This window comes from Penicillium nucicola (assembly GCF_028828085.1).
Source record: "Penicillium nucicola strain IBT 29836 chromosome Unknown utg000001l, whole genome shotgun sequence".
Classification (NCBI taxonomy): Eukaryota; Fungi; Ascomycota; class Eurotiomycetes; order Eurotiales; family Aspergillaceae; genus Penicillium; species Penicillium nucicola.
Genome location: NW_026643125.1, coordinates 1382532 through 1402760, shown reverse-complemented (window position 1 = coordinate 1402760; position 20229 = coordinate 1382532). Strand labels below are relative to the sequence as shown.

At 50.5% G+C, this 20229-nt stretch overlaps 9 protein-coding genes across 9 annotated transcripts; 4 read left to right on the top strand and 5 right to left on the bottom strand.

Annotated features, from left to right (window-relative positions):
- Positions 1-321: 321 nt before the first annotated feature.
- Positions 322-2695, top strand: N7511_000544 (terpene cyclase/mutase family protein; the record flags this gene model as incomplete). The annotated part of the gene is made up of 4 exons (XM_057122969.1): positions 322-531; positions 592-1055; positions 1109-2554; positions 2608-2695. 4 exons carry the CDS (start codon positions 322-324, stop codon positions 2693-2695), a joined length of 2208 nt encoding a protein of 735 aa, XP_056988702.1.
- A 231-nt stretch (positions 2696-2926) lies between these two features.
- N7511_000543 (co-chaperone SGT1) lies at positions 2927-4463 on the top strand (the record flags this gene model as incomplete). The annotated part of the gene is made up of 2 exons (XM_057122968.1): positions 2927-3889; positions 3942-4463. 2 exons carry the CDS (start codon positions 2927-2929, stop codon positions 4461-4463), a joined length of 1485 nt encoding a protein of 494 aa, XP_056988701.1.
- Positions 4464-4780: 317 nt separating this feature from the next.
- Positions 4781-5263, bottom strand: N7511_000542 (uncharacterized protein; the record flags this gene model as incomplete). Its single annotated transcript, XM_057122967.1, has 1 exon — positions 4781-5263. The coding sequence occupies one exon, from the start codon at positions 5261-5263 to the stop codon at positions 4781-4783; it is 483 nt and encodes a 160-aa protein (XP_056988700.1).
- A 1798-nt stretch (positions 5264-7061) lies between these two features.
- Positions 7062-8428, bottom strand: N7511_000541 (PQ-loop repeat-containing protein; the record flags this gene model as incomplete). The annotated part of the gene is made up of 2 exons (XM_057122966.1): positions 7062-8181; positions 8373-8428. The coding sequence occupies 2 exons, from the start codon at positions 8426-8428 to the stop codon at positions 7062-7064; spliced, it is 1176 nt and encodes a 391-aa protein (XP_056988699.1).
- A 340-nt stretch (positions 8429-8768) lies between these two features.
- On the bottom strand, positions 8769-10032 carry N7511_000540 (uncharacterized protein; the record flags this gene model as incomplete). The annotated part of the gene is made up of 6 exons (XM_057122965.1): positions 8769-8831; positions 8888-9215; positions 9287-9627; positions 9684-9812; positions 9859-9902; positions 9960-10032. 6 exons carry the CDS (start codon positions 10030-10032, stop codon positions 8769-8771), a joined length of 978 nt encoding a protein of 325 aa, XP_056988698.1.
- A 405-nt stretch (positions 10033-10437) lies between these two features.
- On the bottom strand, positions 10438-13022 carry N7511_000539 (cysteine--tRNA ligase; the record flags this gene model as incomplete). Its single annotated transcript, XM_057122964.1, has 2 exons — positions 10438-12549; positions 12615-13022. 2 exons carry the CDS (start codon positions 13020-13022, stop codon positions 10438-10440), a joined length of 2520 nt encoding a protein of 839 aa, XP_056988697.1.
- A 160-nt stretch (positions 13023-13182) lies between these two features.
- trm61 (tRNA 1-methyladenosine methyltransferase subunit GCD14) lies at positions 13183-14673 on the top strand (the record flags this gene model as incomplete). Its single annotated transcript, XM_057122963.1, has 1 exon — positions 13183-14673. The coding sequence occupies one exon, from the start codon at positions 13183-13185 to the stop codon at positions 14671-14673; it is 1491 nt and encodes a 496-aa protein (XP_056988696.1).
- A 257-nt stretch (positions 14674-14930) lies between these two features.
- Positions 14931-17684, bottom strand: N7511_000537 (UBA/TS-N domain protein; the record flags this gene model as incomplete). Its single annotated transcript, XM_057122962.1, has 2 exons — positions 14931-15032; positions 15102-17684. 2 exons carry the CDS (start codon positions 17682-17684, stop codon positions 14931-14933), a joined length of 2685 nt encoding a protein of 894 aa, XP_056988695.1.
- Positions 17685-19253: 1569 nt separating this feature from the next.
- Positions 19254-20099, top strand: N7511_000536 (uncharacterized protein; the record flags this gene model as incomplete). The annotated part of the gene is made up of 3 exons (XM_057122961.1): positions 19254-19406; positions 19720-19997; positions 20090-20099. 3 exons carry the CDS (start codon positions 19254-19256, stop codon positions 20097-20099), a joined length of 441 nt encoding a protein of 146 aa, XP_056988694.1.
- Between the last annotated feature and the right edge of the window lie 130 nt (positions 20100-20229).

The following is a 20229-nucleotide window of genomic DNA, read 5'->3' as shown; positions in this document are numbered from 1 at the left end:
AATACTGTCCTTTTGTTGTGTGTTGTATAGAATCAACCTGATCAAGATTCTGTTTTGCGTATGGCTACCGCTGCGCCAAACCAAGCCACCACAACCCCCTTTTCCTCAATCAGCACCAAGACCTTTCCTTGCACTTGGCATTCACAATGTCCGGTATACTTTGACATTTCTGATGTCTATTTCTCCTCTTCAATATTGCTGCCTGCCTACGAATGTTCTTGTTTATACACCGCAGTCGTGATACCGATGACTAAGCTTCCCCAGCTTTCCAATGTTTGATCGACCAGAAACATTCTAGCTTCGAACAACACTCAATTGAACATGTCTTCTACACCTCATATTGGCCCATGGAGGACACCAGCTCAGGGCCATCTTACTCCGGACTCCAATGGAGATCTTAAGACCGATTACGCGCGCTGGCGATTGGTCGACGATGAAGGCCGCCAGACCTGGCGGTATCTCGAATCCGATGAGGAACTTCAAAAATGGCCGCAAGCAACAGCAGACAAGTATCACCTAGGGTTGCCAACGGTATTCTATGCCCAATTGTCAATAATGAACCTCTGAATCCTAGTTCTAACTCCGCTACAGGATCTTCCTCATTTCTCAAAGCCCCAGACGCCCTTGGAAGCTGCCGAGAATGGTCTGTCATTCTTTTCACATCTCCAACTCGAACCTGGTAATTGGGCCTGTGAATATGGTGGCCCGATGTTCTTGCTACCGGGTATTCTGATCACTTACTATGTGACCAAGACACCTATCCCCCCTGAGTATGCAGTAGAGATCAGACGTTATCTATTTGCCCGGCAGCACCCAGAAGATGGTGGCTGGGGCCTACACATTGAAGGTCACAGCTCTGTTCTTGGTACTTCTTTGAACTATGTTGCTTTGCGTTTGGTCGGTGTCAGCGAGGATGATCCACGCATGATCAAAGCCAGGGGTCTTCTGCATAAGTTTGGAGGTGCCACCTATGGGCCTCACTGGGCCAAGTTCTGGCTGAGTATTCTTGGGGTCATGAAATGGGAGGGCGTCAACCCAGTTCCCCCTGAGCTCTGGTGGGTCAAAATCAGCATCATTGTACATGGTCACTTATTGACTGACCGTCTAGGCTTCTTCCCGACTGGGTACCTTTCGCCCCTTGGCGGTGGTGGTGTCACATGCGCCAGGTCTTCCTCCCAATGTCCTATCTGTGGTCCAAGAAGTGGTCTCATCCACTGGATGACTTGACAAAATCGCTCCGAGAAGAGCTATATACTCAGCCCTATGACAGTATTGATTTCGCTGCACACCGCAATTCCATCCACGAGGCAGACAACTACTACCCCAAGACTTGGTTGCTTAATTTCGCTAATGACTTGCTGGTTCGATTCTGGAACCCCTACCTTCGACACCCTAGCATTGTTAAGCGCGCCGAGGACTGGACCTGGGAATTGATTCGTATGGAAGATGAAAACACCAAGTATGCGGGGCTGGGACCCGTTAACAATCCAATGAACATGGTGGCATGCTTTGTTCATGACGGCCCTGACAGCTACTCTGTGCGCCAACATCGGGAGCGATTGAATGATTACATGTGGATCAAGGACGAAGGAATGCTAGCCAACGGAACCAACGGTGTTCAGGTTTGGGACACTGCTTTCATTACTCAGGCCATTGTGGTTGCTGGCTTCGCCGATGACCCGAAGTGGCGGCCTATGTTGACAAAGGCCCTGGAGTTCCTCGATGATCATCAACTACGAGAGAACGTCCCAGACCAAGAAAAGTGCTATCGTCAGCATCGTAAGGGTGCATGGCCCTTCAGCACCAAGGATCAAGGTTATACCGTCAGCGACTGCACAGCCGAAGGTCTTCGCTCAACACTGCAGCTGCAGGAGATGTACAACTTCCCGAAGCTTGTCCCTGTGGAGCGATTGAAAGATGCCGTGGACTGTCTTCTTCTCCTGCAAAATCCAAGCGGTGGCTTTTCCGAGTATGAAGTTACTCGTGCGTCGCCCAAGGTAGAATGTCTCAACGCCGCAGAAGTCTTTGGTGGAATCATGATCAGCTACGACCACCCAGAATGCACGACCGCGTCCGTGACAGCGCTTTCACTGTTCAGCAAGTTCTACCCAGATTATCGTGCCGATGAAATTAGGGATGCAAAGAAGAAGGCTGTCGCTCACATCAAGCACGTCCAGCGCGCCGATGGCAGTTGGTATGGCTCTTGGGGAATATGTTTCACCTACGCTGCCTTATTTGCGCTCGAAAGCTTGGCCAGTATTGGCGAGACTTACGAAACAAGCGCGGACTCTCGTCGGGGCTGCGATTTCTTGATCGAAAAGCAGCAGGCGGATGGTGGCTGGGGTGAGTCTTACCTCAGCAGCTCAACACATCAATATGTGCAGCATGAGAAGTCTCAGGTATGTCAGACTGCCTGGGCTCTTCTTGGGCTCATGGAGGCCGACTACCCACACAAGGAGCCGTTGGAGAAGGGCATCAAGCTGTTGATGTCTCGCCAACAACCAAATGGAGAGTGGCTGCAAGAAGCGATTGAAGGTGTCTTCAACCAGTCCTGGTAAGTGTGTTTCTGACGTGAATGTGAGCTGTGAATTCTAACCGACGTTATAGTATGATATCCTATCCTAACTACAAATTCTACTGGCCTATCCGCGCGCTTGGTTTGTACAGCAGGAAGTATGGAAATGAGAAGCTCTAGGTCAAGTCACCAGAGAAAAACTATTAAGCAGGAGATATGTACTTAATCAATAATCAACTTTAGAAGCTATCTGCCCGGGACAGCGTAACGCGACAAAGCGATCACTCGTTTGCTTCGTTTGATAGACTAAATAAACTCACATGTGTTTCTGCAATAAATCCATAACATTGTTTCTCTTGTTATCCGCCTCTGTCGTTCATGCGCTTTCAAACAAAATGGGTTATCTCGACAATGGCTGGAGGCAGCCAGACCTCAAATGTCCAGGATTGGCTAGCGTGGCGCCTGGCCCGGCCTCTCCACACCCAACTCCTCCACTTCAGCCTCGAATTCACTGAGAGAGAACCTCAAGACCCCTCCTACGCCGCAACTGCCGCCGCAATGAACGCCGCAGCTCAGGGCGAAAAGGCCCTCAAAGACTCCGACCTACCCCTGGCCATCCAGCACTACACCCAAGCTCTGACGGAGCTACCCCGCGCCCCGGCCTACTATATTTCACGCTCAACCGCCTACACGCGCCTCAAGCCCGCAGACGGCGGCCCAAACCCCCAAGCTGCCCTCCGCGATGCCGAATGCGGACTCGTCCTCGCGAGCGAGCGCGGAAAGCGCGAGCTGATGCTCTCAGCCCAGATGCGTCGCGCTATCTCGCTGTACCAGGTTGGCCGCTACGGAGATGCGCAATTCGTGCTGAATATCCTTGACGAGAAGGTTGGTAGCTCCGAAGCGCCTGTGGATAGATCTGCAGGTATTCAGGCTGCTATGGCTGGTGTGAAGAAGGGGTTCCTTGGATCTGAGCTGCCTGTTTGGTTGGCCAAGGTGCGCAAAACCTTGCGCGAGCTCCCTGAGGGCGACGCGAAGGCTGTTGTTTCTGTTGTGGAGGTTCCGGGAAATGTCCAGATCCCTACTGAATTTGAGTTGAAGGCTCAGTTGGCTGCTATTAAGTCTGGCAAGGGTGTTGGAGCTGTCGAGACTGCCCAGAAGGATGCGTCCAAGGCCGCTGCTGGCCCTGCTTCGTCTTCTGCTGTTGGGCCCTCGGGTGCTCAGTCTCAGAGTGCTCATGGGAGTGCTACTGCACCCGCTGCTGTTCTGGAGAAGGTGCGCCATGAGTGGTATCAATCTCAGGATGCTGTGGTGGTCACCCTCTACATCAAGGGAATTCCCAAGGATAAGGTTACAACTGATTTGAAGGAGAATTCGGTAAGTCATATCTGTGATATTTTCTTTTGAAGCGGTAGCTAACAATCCACAGCTGTCTCTGCGATTCCCTCTCCCCTCTGGCGCCGAATATGACTTTACTCTGGATCCTCTCTACGCTACCATCGATGCTTCTGCCTCCAAGGTTTCTGTCATGGGCACCAAGATCGAAATCACTCTACAGAAGCAAAAGGCAGGCCAAAAGTGGAATGCTTTGGAAGGCTCCTCCACCGCCACCGAGGTGACTGACCGGCCCGCCGCACCAGCTGCACCAGCTGCCTCAGGCCCTTCATACCCTACCTCTTCCCGCAGCGGCGCCAAAAACTGGGATCAAGTTGCCTCTTCTCTAACTGAGAAGAAGCCCAAGGCTGGATCGAAGGACGAAGCCGATGATGCCTCGGATGATGAGCTCGGCGGCGATGCAGTCGATGGATTCTTCAAGAAGCTATATGCCAATGCCGACCCTGAAACCCGCCGCGCCATGATCAAGAGCTACACTGAAAGCCAGGGTACATCCCTAAGCACCAACTGGTCGGAGGTTGGCAAGGGTAAGGTGGAGGCTCATCCTCCAAACTAATGGCTCTCACAATCTGCTTCCTGCTTCAAGTGACTGTTTCAAAAAACCATTTCAATCATGATTTCATATCCTCTACCGCATTCAGCGAAGGTGTTTTGCCAGATTCTTCTTTTTATCATTGCCCATGTCAAGCTAGCTTCAAATTCACTGGTTGAACCTTCCTGGGACATTTCTCATAGTCTTGAACCCGTACTTCAATTCGCAGCTACCTCAATTATACCCAATGTCATAGTAAGAAGATCGGGTCTGAAAGCAATCCGAAATCACCACCCTCAGCTCTAACCCTGATCCTACCTATTCAGCCCTAACCCCATCTTCTATGGACATTTCAAAGCACCCGCAGACGCAGTCAAAGGATTGACCGACTTCCCACTGGCACCCCGCAAAACAGCATTGAACCCATTCCCAAATGGCCCAAGAGAGAAATGACAGCCCGGCGTCGTAGGCGATGTTCCCAAGAACGACGGGGCATCGTAATACCTCACAACGATCTCACTCGCCAGCGTCAGACTCTCTGCAGCACTTCTCATCAACCCCCCTTTCTCTATATTCAATTGCTCGCACAGGATCAGCGCTTTGACGGACTGGTTTTTAAACACGGTGCTTTTGATCCCTGGGTAGGTCGCGCAGAGCTTGGTCATGGCATCCTTCTCCAGCTCTGTTCCGGCAGAGATGTTAGATGCCAGGAAGCCGTGCTTGTTGTATACGACCACGATGCTGCAAGTGCCGAATCCGGTCATTGAGACGGTGTGGTACGTGTTCCAGTTGCCATGGGCTATTTGTTCAGGCACCACGTTCATTGTTGCTAGATTTTCTTGGATTGGTTTTTGGATTGGTGTCTTTGGAATGGAGTGCTGAGTTGAGCTGTTGCGCTTGGAGAAACGAGGTAATCTCTCGTCTTTAAGGAAAATAAAGAATAGTAGCTTCGATGGCAGGATTTTCTCTGGCTTGCTTTGTCTGCTCGGCTTTGTGTCTCACTTGCTTCGCTCTGTCCGACTACATCCACCATGGGGTTTCTACGGCTTTATACATAATCAACGATCATCATGATCGAAGAAGAGATAGGAATATAGACAGTTGGGCTGGAATCAGGAAATAATTCTGCAAATTCCAGCACCCAAGTCCGACGCAAACTCCCGAGTGCGAGATACAGTTGGCTGGGAAGCAACTATAGTGAGCTCATCGAGCCAGAAACACCTCTATACAGTAGAAGAAACCCTCCCCGAACCATGGATCGCACCTGCATAAGTGCAAATAGTCAAACTCAAAGCCGAAAATGATAGGATGGTATTTCGTTAGGGCTCGGACTTAGCTTGGGTGCTATTCGTTCTCCTTGAAACTGATATTTGCCGCCGGCCCCTCTCAACCCCAAACCCCCTCCTTACATCCGTTATAAGTTATGCCCAGGTGTGATCATTGTCCGATTATCCGAGTACTCCTCTTGAATGCCCGACATGATCGGCTGCTTGCTTAGTGTGGTGGTGATCAGGTTCTTGCATAAGTGATCCTGGGTTTGGTTGGCTGCCGTGACAAGTTGTTTACTAGGGTTCCTGGTGAGATTTGTTATATCCCACAAAGGTGGGATGACATTGGGCTTTTTGGGCAGAATAGGAGAGATTGGGAGCTGTTGAGCTTGCTTTTTTGGATCTTTGATATCTCCTGTTTTTATGCTTATGGCGTCAAGAATCCAATCGCGGGTCTGCAATCCCTGTTCCGTACCAAACTCTTCCTTTGTACTTAGCTGGCGAGGTTTTCCTATTGCGATTGACCGCTACTTTTATTCATGGTCATGCTAGGCGAAAGAAGAAACATGTCTTGCATGTGTTCCCTTATTGGCCTGCATCGACTAGGTGTGTAGGGCCTGGAAAGGATTCAGGGGAGTAGTAAGTCTCGAAATCACACAGTTTCACAGTTTCGTCATTAAACAACGTTTTCGAGTAGTTGAAAGAATAGATCCTGCAGATAATACTTGCAGCCTGGTCATATAACTCGTGTATGCGGCACAGCAAGGTATATCTCATGTCAATATGGATAGGATATCTTGAATGGATGTTTGCCGCCGTTAGCGAAAGGCAAATGGAATTTAGATGAGAGAGCTATATGAGCGTGGCATCAGATACAAATTATCAGACATCTTGATAGTTATGCTAGATGTTTGCAATTTAAAACGGCACATGTTAGATAGCTACCTATAAGGAATGCTGTTGGGCGTCACAGATGGCATCTCATAACTTTCGTTCAGTAGGTATCGACCTGCTCACACACGCAAGACGTCTTAATTTCTAAATTTGGATCGATGAGAATGCTGTTACCCGGCACCATTGATATACGCAATTTTATTGAGCCTCCTTTGGTCGACGTGCATGATCAAAGGACACTATTGATTTACTTGTCTACGTGGACAGTAGGGTGGCAGCCCTCATAAAGTTACCTGAAAGAAATTGGGTATCGGGAAATTGATCCTATCATTCAGTTCCTTGACAGACAAAAAGAAGGGTCGTTTGTTCGATTTTGAGGCAGTAGAACGTGTATAATAGATGAGGTAGCCAAGCTCTCAACACGATAGGTTCGTTAATTTTACATGAGTCATTCAAGGCACTACTCCTGGTCATCATGCTCCTCGTCAAAATCCTTGCCGTCACTGTACAGGAAGAACTGGGCGAAGATCGCCATATCCAACAAAAGCGTACCAGCACTTCCAACAAGCCAGGACAAATTGACCAGCACATACCGCCCATACAATGTGGCTGCCTCACCAGGGTGACACTTCTCACGGTGGTGACGGCCCATGACATCCACGGAAGACGATTCGCCATGGCAAACAGGCGAGTATGCCAAGATAGACAGCACATAGGTGAGATTACCAATGCAGGCAAACAGGAAGAAAAGCAAAGAAACTCCGTCTGTAGACTTGCGACGGTAGTTCAGGAGCAGCTGGGGCAAACGAGATCCCAGATACAGCACCGCGCAAAGGTATCCGAAGACCTGGCCGAGGACATCCATGGTAAGAGGTTCCGAGTCTGGCGCCGGAGATTTTGAGGCCGGACTGAAGTACCATCCCAGCACACCTGCAGCACATACCAGTATCACAGCGGTGGAGTTGAAAAGAATGGCTTGGATGGTGGAAATACGGCGGCGACGAGCTCGTTGGGAGCGGTTGCGTGATGAATCGGGCTCGACGAATGGGGTTGCAGGAGAAAGATGAGTTCCATCCACCGATGAATGGAAGATATCATGGAACGATGTGGCTGAGTGCCTTCTTCCTTCTGGAGCATAAGTCGGGCGAATGCGTTCTTGAGAAGACTCTCCGGCGATACTTTGGACTGGGTCTTGGATATGAACATGGCCGTTGGACTTAGGAATCAAAGCGGATCTCTCTGTTGGGGCTGGGTGCTCGACGCCAGTAGCCTCGGCATCCTGAACACCATTGGCTGGAGTAGCTCCCGGGGTGGGCGACGGAGACAATTCATCTTTGAGGTTGAATCCTCGATAGTAAAAGCACTGGCCCAGGAGGACTATGTCTGCTAGAGTGTAGTATACAGCGAGGATGATCATAGTAGGGAGAACGCCCTGCATGACAGCACCGAGAATGTTGAATACATCTCCGGCCAACCAGACAACCAGGAAAAGCAGAGAAAGGCCATCGGCAGAGCCGCGTCGGAAATTTTCAATGATCTGCGGAGAGAACACGACGACCCAGCAGGCAATTGAAATGGATCTATATTGAATTAGTTAGTGTGTTACTTGGAAATGAACTATTGACAGAATTGAGAGATCGTCGGTCCTGATGGATCTACGACCTGTCACACATGTATGTACTGACTAGGACGCCCCATGAGGACAGTATAAAAGCCGGACAAATTCCACAAAAATCCAAACAAAAAGACAAATGCAAGAATTTAAACTCACCCACAGATGCCACTCAGGGCCTCGATGTTAAAATTAGCCGCCTGCGAGGGGAACATGATGCAGGCGGAACCGTATGATTCGAATGCGAACTTTCCCACCTAGTTATCAAGTTCCAGAAACAATGGATGGCAAAAAGAGTCTTTCACACAAGTCAAAATTTATTTGCTGGGCAATCCAGCTCTGTACAAGTCGACAATGTAACAATTGAAGGTGCGGGAAAAGAATTGGAGAAAGCGGATGAAAGGTGGATGACGTCTTAGGCCGGTCACGTGCCGGGAAGTATAAACGGAGAATTCAAGAGGCAGGACGTAGATTTCTTCTTATATCTGGCTATTTCTGGCTAGATGTGAGATTGGTGAGAATAGGCTACCTAATAGTGGCCCCTTAAGTCTAGAACTAAGCAGCAATCTTCATGATTTGCTCCAACTTGTCCTGGAAATCACAAAAAATGTTGACAGCCTAGACACCCATCAGCGAAATTCGAATTCTAAAAAAAAAACATAGAGCGGACATACCTCAGTGAGCTTAATCTGACTAGCGCCACCAAGATCTCGTGCAAACGTGATCTGATAGCTGCTGGGGTCATTCAGGAAAGAGACGCCCTTTGCGGGAATAGGCAAAGTAGGCGCAACATCAAAGAGCGAGTTGACGTTGCCAGAGTAAGGCTGAGTCAACTGGCTCAGAAGATGTGGCGCAATAGTGAGATGATCAACACCAGCAAGGAAGTAAATTTCATCGACAGAGGTCAAGCTAGCAGGCAGGACCTGCGTCGAAGCATTGATTGACTTGTAATATTTCTGAACAGCTGCACAAAGTGGAAGTAACTTTGACTGGTCCACGAACCTGTTTTGAGATACAAGTCAAAGTTATAATCAGCGCCACAAAGAAGTGGAAGCACGGATGTGTATACTCACGCAGTGTTAAAATGAACCTTCAACTCATTAACATAAGGTGCGATATAAGTGCAGCCTACTTCGGCGGCAAGAACAGCCTGAGCCATGCTAAATAACGTAGTAGCAAGAGTACGTACGCCAGCTAGCTCAAGCGTACGACAGGCCATCATTCCCTCCCACGTGCTTGGGATCTTGATGGAAATGCGTTCCACATCGAAGCCGGGCTGGACGTGCTGGAACAGTTGGACAATACGAAGGGCATTGATGACGGTCTTTTCTGTCGAGTATGAATAGTATGGGTTTGTTTGCACATGGACTCGTCCGCGAATGTGCTGTGCCATGCCAGCAGCCATTCGTACCATCTGATTGATAGCTTAGTAACAAACCACTTTCATGGCAGCGTTCATTTAGTGCGTACCGCAATCTCAACGGCTAGTTCTTCAGCCGAGATGGATGAATACTTTGCATTCAGTGTTCTCGCATCGGTTAGCGATGCGGAAATCACCTCCGCGCGTGCGGGTTTGGATAGCTCGCCGAAGGCGATGGCCTGGGCGGTTAGCATTCACTTCACTCCAGGATGTGAAAGCTCATACTTGGTTGGAAGTACAGTCTTGGAACGGACCGAGTGTTTTGGCAACTGGGATTTCTTAGTCTTCTGCTCATAATCAACAAATCTTGTTGCGAGGTAGCATACCTTCTTCGTCCATTGTGTCGCAGTCAACCACCGTGCGCGAACGCATGTAGTCAAGACCTGTCTGGATAGCCATCTTGAATGTGGAAAGGAAATCAAACCCCCATTTGGTTGATTAAGAAAACACTAAATACAAAGTCTGCAAAGAGAGGCGATGGACAAAAACAGGAGAGATGATAGACCACCTCCGCACTGAACCCCAGATGAGCTTTGATTGGGGTATGAGTTCTGGGGGACCCCATCAGCCCACCACATAGCAAGTTCAGGCCTTTTTTCCCGGTTCGAATAAATGAGCAGTCGCTGGACTAGACTGCTCCGAGCTGCATGTACATGGAGGGGTAGTGCTTAGTTTATCCCAATCGGGCAATTGTTGGATTCGTAGGAAAATATATGATATGTACCAGAAACGCCCCGCGATGCAAAATGAATCACCTCCCTACCGAGGTATGAAGCTAAGTGCTTATGCTTTTCAGCTAATTTTTTATTTGGCCTGAGTGGCCAACCACGCCTCGTGCGTCTTCTTCTGGCGTTCCCAGTCCTTGCGAAGCTTCTTCGCGCGACTCTTGGTGATCTCCTCGCCAGCAGCGTCACGGGTAGGAAGACCTTCCTCATCCCAGGCGCTGAACTCGTTGGTGCGGAACATCTCCAAGTGGCTCAACTTGCCCTTTTCGGCCTTCTTAAGAGCCTCCTGCTCCTTCTTCGCCTTCTCCTCCTGCTTTTGACGGGCACGAGTTTCCTTCTCTTCGCGCGCCTTGAGCATCTCTTGGGTGACAGGCCGAACAAGGGCGGGCTGGTTGTCCCGATCCTCAAGATATACACCAACATCGAAGAGGTCAATGTCACGCACCCGGTCGCACAAGGACAGGATATCCTTGCCAATCGAATCGGATGACTCCAATGATACAACCTTGTTGCGGAAGTTGGAGTAAAGCTCTGCATAGGGCTTGACGGATTCGGAAGCTTCTTGCAGGGCAGGTGCAGCGGCGACGGCGTCCTCAATATCCTTGGCTGAGATGCCAGCCTTGGACCGAGCAGCTTGGCGCAGAGTGTCACGAATGGCCGAGAGGGGGTACAGGTAAGCCTTGGCCTCTTCGGGGACATCGATACCAGTCCAGCCAATCTCAGCATTGTCAGCCGAGGCGGTACCGTTAAGACCGAAGATGTTGACAATAGAGGTGACCCATCGTGCGGCATCCTCGGCATCCTTGAGGTTCAGAGTGGCCTTGTCCACGACATTAAATTTGGTGATGAGCTCCGAGATCGATTGCATAACACCTGGGGTGTTGAAAGAGTCGCAAAGCTGCTCATCGACAGCCTTCTTGGCCGCTGCCAAATCAGCAGCAAAAGTGGTGTCGGTGCCAGACGACTGGACGGCCGAAGGGTTCTTGACCTTGAGGAAGAAGTTGTTCACTTTGTCCTCCCACGAGCTGCTGGTATTAACCAACTCATCTGTGATCTCAACGCCGTCCTTCCAGCCACCGAGAAGGAAAACAATACGCAGACTTCTCGGGGTCCAGTCCTTTCGATCCAGGGCTTCCCGAATGGTGGTAAAGTTCTTTAGAGACTTGGACATCTTCGATCCTTGAATAGACAGATGGCCCATGTGCAGGAAGTAGTTCACCCACTGGTCATGCTTGTGGTCATCATGCCAATAGGCCTCGCTCTGAGCAAGCTCATTGTCGTGGTGAGGGAAAGCAAGATCAATACCTCCAGAGTGGATATCCATCTGGTTGCCGAGCCTGGCAGAAGCCATAGCAGAGCACTCAATGTGCCATCCAGGGCGACCCTTGCCCCAGGCGCTGGACCAAGCCGGCTCACCGGGCTTGGAAGACTTCCAGAGAGCGAAATCAGAAGCACCGCGCTTCTCTGTGGTTTTGCTGGCCAGTGAACCTTCGCCCTCTGCAGCCAACTTGTTGTCAGACCGACTCCATGGCTCAAGACGAGCATACGGGTGGCCTGCAGCCTCGAAGGCATTGATGTCGAAGTAAACCGATCCGTCTTCGGTGGCATATCCGAACTTGTTCTGAACGATACGATCCACGAAAGCCGCAATCTCGTCACCATATTCCGTCACCCGAGTCAACTCAGTGGGATCAAGAACATTCAAGTCCCGCATGTCGTTGAGGAACCGCTGCTCATATCGCTTAGTAAGCTTGGTGAAGATGCTGTGGTCGTTGGCATCAACAGATGCGCCTTTGAGCGCGTCAAGGTAGGGAAGAATAAGGTCTTGCGCATCCTTGTAGAAGGTCTCAGCAAACAGAGCAGGGTCAGCGCTCTTGGCATCGCGTGTTTCAGCCTGCGCAATAACATTTGCTGCCGAGGCAGCTGTCTTGATGTGCATCTTGACTTTAGCCTCGTCATCGCCAGCCTTTTCATTTCCGGGCAGAGCTCCGCCGTTCAAAATAGTCTTGTATGTCTTTTCGACTTCGGCCTTGTATTGCGATGGAGGGAGTGCGGAATCGAGCAAGGGCAGGTTCTTCTTCAAGTAGGCAGTGAATGCACTCTTCGCGGTGTCAAGAATCTCCGGGGTGATCGTAGGGCTGGCAGTGACGAATTCGTTGAACAGGTGTTGTTGTCTGGCACGGAGGATAATCTATCCAATTTGTGAGTCACACGATTCAGGATAGGTGGTATTTTCACCACAGCGCGAGTGCATACCTTGTCGTCGACATCCGTAATGTTCATAACAAAGTTCACATCAAACTTGAAGTAGTCGCGCATAATTCGGCGGATAATATCGGTGCTAACATAGTTGCGGGCATGTCCCAAATGCGCATCGTCGTAAACAGTCGGGCCACACGCATACCACATGACCTTCTTTCCAGCAGGATCAATCGGGACAAAGGGTGTCTTAGTCTTGGTCAACGAGTTCCACACCTTCAAAGCAGGCAGTTGCGCGTCCGGGCTGGACGGTTGCCGCCATGGCGGCTGTTGACGTGAAGACATGGACCTAAAGGAAGCAAAAGAAGGCAGAAACCGCTGTCTAGACGGGAAGGAAAGGAAGGGAAGACGGGGGAGGAGCATAAAGAAGCTAATGGAGGGGGAGGGGCTCTTGTTACGACTCATCCAGCACTTGCGGACTCGCTGTGATTGGCGGCAGCTGGGGATGGGAGGACCAAGCCCTGAGCCCTACTTTATACCCGTATCGGGTAATCAGGCAACTTTTTCGACAAGGTCGATCTCGACTTCCCCAGACGACTTCCGCATTTCCTTCCTATCACTCACCATGCCGTCTCCATTCTTGACGCCGAGCGCTACGGCGGACGCAGACAGTCTGGCCCTCTTACAGCTGCGTCGCGACCAGATAATTCCGGCCATCCTCCGTACATATGACGACGAGAACCAAGGCTATCTGGAAGGAAAAGTGGCCAACACTCGATTCGGATCATTCCCACACAGCACTCTGATCGGCAAACCCTGGGGCTCACAAATCGTCGCATCCAAAGTCGATACAGGCTCCCGCGGCCGCAGAAACACCTCGAAGCGCAAGGCCGATGAACTTGACGGATCAGCCGCAACAACACCCGCAGAAGATGAAAAGCCCGAATTGAAAACCGCCGTCGCCGCCACCAGTGGTTTCCTACACATTCTGGCCCCAACCCCCGAAGCCTGGACCCTATCTCTCCCCCACCGCACCCAGGTCGTCTACACACCCGACTACAGCTATATCCTCCACCGACTGCGCGCACGACCAGGAAGCACAGTCATAGAAGCCGGAGCCGGCAGTGGCTCTTTCACACACGCGGCCGTTCGCGCCGTATTCAATGGCTACCCAGAAACCGCCCAAGCGACAAAACGCCGCTGTCTAGGAAAAGTGTGCAGTTTCGAGTTCCACGAGCAGCGCGTCGGAAAGGTACAGGCAGAACTCAAGGACCACGGGCTCGATGGGCTTGTGGAGGTTACGCATCGCGACGTCTACGAAGATGGTTTCCTACTCGGTGATCCCAAGACCGGCCAATCACCCAAGGCCAATGCCATCTTCCTGGATCTGCCTGCGCCCTGGCTAGCACTGAAGCATCTCACGCGCAACCCTCCCTCCGGCGAGTCAGCGCTGGACCCATTATCGCCGATCTATATATGCACTTTCTCGCCTTGTCTCGAACAGGCCGAGCGCACGATCCGTACTATGCGCCAGTTATCATGGCTGAATATTTCCATGGTGGAGGTTGCTCAGCGTCGGATTGATGTGCGGCGGGACCGAGTCGGTTTAGATACTGAGGGTGTGCGTGGTGCAACACTGTACCCGAAGACTGTCGAGGAGGCGGTTGTCAAGCTGCGCAGCGATGAACAGCGCGCCAAGCGAATCCGTGAACACCGGGCAAACAGGGAGAACCCCGATTACCAGCCCATTGTGGAGAATGCGCCGGCTTACAAGGACGCAGCTTCTGATGCGCCTTCATATGCTCTTGGTCGCTTGACGCATCGCACAGAGCCGGATCTCAAGACTCATACTTCATACTTGGTTTTTGCTATCTTGCCCCGCGATTGGTCTGAAGAGGATGAGCAGCGATGCAGACAGCAGTGGCCCTCTGAGAAGATTGCTAAGCCCGATGATAACCCGACTAAGAGCAAGAAGCAGATGAAAAAGGAGGCTGCGTTGGAGCGGATACGCCTTCGGGAGGAGAAGAAGCAACAGGAGCTGGAGGCTCAGACTGAGGAGACGACTGAGGCAGAGGCTAAAACTGATGCACAGCCTGAGGAGATGACCGACGCATGAGAAATCATCCATTGTACAAAATAAGTTATTTGCCAACATCAAGCAACGGAGTTTCAGCATGGTTACTAGCGTAAAAACCAGACTACTTTTTGTGTACACCCAAAAGATATACATGACAAGAGCCCAAATAGGAAACGTCCAAGAGAAAATGCTATGAAGTGCTTTCTAGGGTTGTCAGATCATGATATGTAATCAAAATGAAGACCGGGATCAGGGGATAAATGGTATCAACAAAGACAGCAAAAGCAAAGCTAAGCTCATAGATTATTCTCGATCCTGAACTTATCCCAAGCTTCATTCAGAGTTCCAAACACAGCTCCAGCAATCATGCGCTGTTCAGTAGTGGCAGTCGTAGAGATCTAGAGGGGGAAAGTCAGTTAAGGACCAAAAATTGTAGGGGAAGCCCAAATAGCCAGGATCAAACATACCTTATCAGGATGGACCTTTGAGATGCCCTTCATGTACTGAATCTTGACCTTGTTTGGCAGAACCAGCTCTGCCAAACCAACCTTCTTCCACCCGGCCTCGGGCCAGAGCACAGAGTCCAGACTACCCAGAAGAGCACGCAGGTTATCTTGCTTGCCGTTCCTCCAGGTAGCCAGTCTAAGATCGACACTTTCTGTAAGAGCGAACTTCTCTTCATCGGCTCGCTCAGCTGCCTGGTTAGCTTGTCGCAGTCGACTAACCGCTTCAAAGTCTTTTCCAGACGCCGACGTGGCAGTGAGGCCCGATGAAGCGGACACCTGCTTAGGCGCCGGTGACGGCTTCTTCCTGGCAGGGGCAGCGGGTTTTGACTGAGGTTTGCTGGTGCCAGCGGCTTTTTCACATCGGTTCCGGCCTGCGATACTTGTGCTTCCGCCATGGCCAGACTCCACAGCCAGCTTCCATGCCTGTGCTGCATCGCCCCAGCGCTCTAGCTGCTCGAGGGCTTCGGCCTTGCGCATCAATGCCTTGCCGTAGAAGTCTTTCATAGGCTTGGACGCTTCGCCATTTCCGAGGTCAATCATCTCAGATTCGCCTCTAGAGGGCCCGATGAAGGCGAGAATTACATCTGCATCTTCAATCGCAGATTTAGGTTCTCCAATTTTCAAGCCAGTCATTGCGCGGTTGCTGCGAATAATAAGCGTAATCGGATGCTTGTCAGGAAGCATACCAAGAGCCGCAGAGAAGCTTTGGTGGGCCTCTGCGTAGTCACCTCGCTTGTATGATTCTGCAGCTTTGCCACGGTGCCGATGTGTTGATTCAAGTGCCTGTGGCGATACAGGAGGAATAGACCGTGCTGGGGCTTTGGGGCGCACGGGAATGGGAGTTGAGCGCACGGGAGGTGTAGCTGCCTGAGCTGGAGAAGATGGCTTTGGACGACTCGCTGAAGGTGCAGGATAATCAAATAGATCGACATTGGGCTCGGGTTGCGGTGACGCTTGTGGGCGCCTGCGTCTCGCGGGACTGACATAGGCTTCTGCTGACTGTTCTTCCGCGGCAAACCGTGACAGTCGAGATTTCGGATCCTGGGAACTTTGTCGGGATGGGCGCTGGAGGAAATTCGGTTGCTGCCTTGGTTGAACAGAAGCTGGAGAGGGTTGGTTGCGCGGAGGAAGACTCCTGGGATCAGGTTGTGGGCTTTCACGAGAACGAGTAGGTTTGCGAGGCCGGCCATCGCCAGACTCAAGCAGAAGTGCTTCGTTTGTGAAGTCTTGCGGTTGCGTCTGAGCCTGGTCAGGCTGCTCACGACGACTTGGACGTTGAGGCTGTGGGGGAGCTTGGTCGTGTGAGGAAGGTTCTCTCATCCAACGAGGCTGGCTGGAGTCATGTTCGGTGTTGAATTCATTCACAGCTTGTTGGAACTTCTTGCTACCAGTTTTCCAGAGCGAGCCCGCGGACTTCAGCAAGTTGTTACCGAATTGCGATGCCATCTGCGCAGGATCCTTGTCCGCCGATGCAGGGCTTCTGTTATCGCGAGCACGAGGAGATTGTGTTCTCTCTTCTCTCATCCAGGAGGGCGCATCACGATGACGGCTGTCGCTTCTCTCGGAACGATCAGTAGGGTGGCCGTTGGGGCGTCCGTCAGATTTCTGCCGAGATTCGGAATGGGCCTGGGTAAGAAGCCACCCAACAGCACCTTGTACATCAGTTCCGGATTCCGTGGTCTTGAGAGCTCGGCGAGCCTTGTCCGCAGGGAATCCCATATCAACCAGCTCTGCAATGGCTCGATCGACGTCGTTGGAAGGCATAGGGGATGCATCTTGGTTGCGTCCGCGGTCCGACGGGGTGTCAGATGAAAGAGGCGACTGCTGGCGAGGAACTTCTGACACCGGTTTCCCTAGTAGTCCAAGAAAATCGTCATCGTCGCCTTGTTCGGGGGCAGGCGCGGGAGAGGCCTTGGGCTTCAACTGGTTCAACCCAAACGGATCGTCATCTTCAAACGTATTGAGTCCCCCTGCATTATCACGCATAGATATTCCCCCATTGGAAGGTGTCTGTCGGGTGTTCGTATTGATTTGAGGCGATGACCTAGCGGAGATTGGGACTGGGAAATGAGTGGATGCGTCAACCGGCGCAGCAGAATTGAAGGCAGCTAGAAGATCATCTTCGTCGGCTGGCGATGATACCGACTGGGGAATTGGAGCTGCAGCAGGGCTCTGTGTACGTCCTTGTTCAAAGTTGTCCCAGAATTGATTGTTCTGTCCTCCGTATTGCGATTCAAACCGGCTGCGATTTTCGGCCTCCTTCTTGGCCTTCTCCTCCTGCATGCGCTTCTGTTGTTCCGCAAGAGAAAGGTTCTTGTTTCCAGCGGCAGGGCCAAATGAAACTAGGTTGGCGAAGCTGTCACCAGTCGATACGGCGGGCTTTGATGGCGAGCTTGAGCGATTTGATGTGGCGGATAACGGTGTAGACCTGCCAGAGCCGCCGTTTGATGGAATACTAGGGAACAGGTATCCAGAGCCCATGGGTGGGGGCTTATTTGTCTTGCTAGTGTCGGAGGACCAACTCAAGCCGTTGAGGTCCTCCATGTTGTGTCGCGGAGCTTCAAGAGTGACGTCGCGTCGTCTGGTGTCGGAGGATTAGGGCCTGGGGAATTGATGAAGGGTTTCCATGATCTCACCAGGTCATCAAAGAGGTCTGAAGTAACTGTGTCTTGCAATGGTTCAGCAGATGTACGATGCCCGTTGCCCGTTGCCCCCCCTGCATGTGGGGGATCCAGACCGCACGGGGCTGCACGTGATGCTATGTGTCCATTCTGAAGCTCAGCTCTCCTGTCACTTCAACTCTTTCTACGTCTTAAGTCTATGTTTACTGGGATTGGGCTTCGAATGAATGATCAGATTAATGGTGACTCCTGGTGAAATTATTAGGTACTCACTGTATACGAGGTGACGTCGATGTCAGGAACTACCCAGCTCAGATCTTCTGCTTTTCGATCATTTCTGCTTGCAGATACCCTCCCAGACTTTTATTGGCAATTAAACTGAATCTGTCAAAACGTAAAGCTCTATTTGTCATGTCTATCGCTATGCGCCATACATGCCTCGACTACTAACCGCGGCCCACAGACTTACAGACTGACAGGTACTGTACCGGCTATTACAAGCGGCACAAAGCTAAACTGATTGATTTCTCCCGTCTCTATGCAAGTGGAGTGTTCTACTGCACTGCACAGCCGAGAAAGATCATCGGTTCCTGGCCCTAATTGGCAGACATCTGACACTTGGCCTATGGCGTTCGATCCGGCTGCAAGCCTTGTGCATGTTAATCTGTCTCTATCCAACTACAAAGGAGAGAAATGCCCGAGGATTTGCCGGCCCATCAATCATAGCAGATCAGAAAAGAAGGTTTCTGGAGGGAATTCTTGTGGTAGCCTCCAATGGGAGAAGATGGACATCTGCGGGTTTTTTAATGGGGTTGATGAGAAACACGAAACCTATCCCAGCCAGGAAGTTTAAATGATGGTGGCAGTGCTAGAAAAACATGGGGAGAACGAAGAGCCCGTCATATCCCACAAAACTTCCCAATATAGAAAGATTTAGGGTTGTCCAAAAGCCGAGGGTTGATAAAAGCTTCGCGTGTTAGTCAGTCTTAGCGGGCAGACTAAAGAAACTTTGACAGGCACTCAGACCTCGTATAGGCACTTTTCACGAGTACCAAACAAAGTACTTGGCACTTGTTGTCAGTGGGTCGTGAGCGGCAGTCTCCGTGAATGATTCCTGGCCCGGTATGTACTTGATTTGCCCACTCTGGGGCACTTGGCTTGTCTTTTCCGTTTTAGTCCTCAGACCTTGCCGCTTTTTGCTCCTTGGGTAGAACTGAGCACGCTTATGCTTGCCTTAGAATATGTTCCGTGGTAAACTTCTTTCGATTTTTAGCTACTAAATCTTTTGCTTTAGTGGTAGAAATACACCATATTATACTTGAGAAATGAGCAAAGCTTATAAGTTCATTGTAAGTCCTTAGATCACATTATTAATTCGCAATATACAAGTTCGCTGAAGTTTGATATAATGTTAGAAGTAAGCAATGTAAAGGGTAAAGATTAGGCTATTGTTTGAACCTCTCATTTACCAAAAGCCAACCATGGGGCAATGATGAATGATACGGATGACAGCGAGGCGCCTCCAGATCTACAATTGCCGTCTTTGGAATTATCTGTTCTTAAGCTGAAGACTAGGCTGTTTGGAATAAATACTAAGTGGCCATTTATTAACGCTTTGAAGTGTAGAGCTTACAATAGCATATTAGTAAGGTTTGATGTTGATATAATTATGTTAGGCGTTTGCCTATATTCAAACTTGTTGGGAGCATAATGTGTTTATATCTCGTGATCCTGGTGGATGACTTTTATTTCTATACCAAGTAGTGGGATTCCAATCTTTAAGAAAAGGTGCATATTGTGCCTCGAAGGCTGATGCCTCTATGACATGTCTATTAGATCAAGAGATGGGCTCTAAGGCTAAAGTTTTATTGAGCTTACAGCACTGACGTTCCAATTCCGATAGTGCCGCTCATCGCTCCGTCAATCCTACATACTCTCCGTGTCTTTGATTTCTCCAGGGCTGTCTCCTATACGCTTCTCCTTTTACTCCTTCAATATCTTGTCCTTGCAAAATGCCAAACCTGTCCCCAAAACTTGGTGAGTCTCGCGATTCTCGAGAAATATGTCTATTTTGTCATACACTTATTTTGCCTTTGGATGTTGGAACAATGAGCAAGGATCACCTAGATTTGCTCAAGGATTCTCACTGGGAAATCCATCGCAAAACCCCGATACCTGAACACATCCTCGTGCCATCGACGGAAGTGGTGAATCACATTTTCTCCAAACTCCTTTAGTGATCATCTTGCTATCAGCGCGGGTGGGGGGGGGGGGGGGAAGGGGGGGGGGGGTAAAAGGACATTCTCATGCAAACATCCAATTTTGAAGCTCAAAGTAAATTCAAGCTGTCAGATATGCTTCTTCGTCAGAATACCATCTCACGGGAGTTGGTCCAATTTCCCGTATTTTTGGTCAGTCATGCCAGCTTCCAAGAGACAAGAACACCGCATAAATTTCTGGACGAGAGA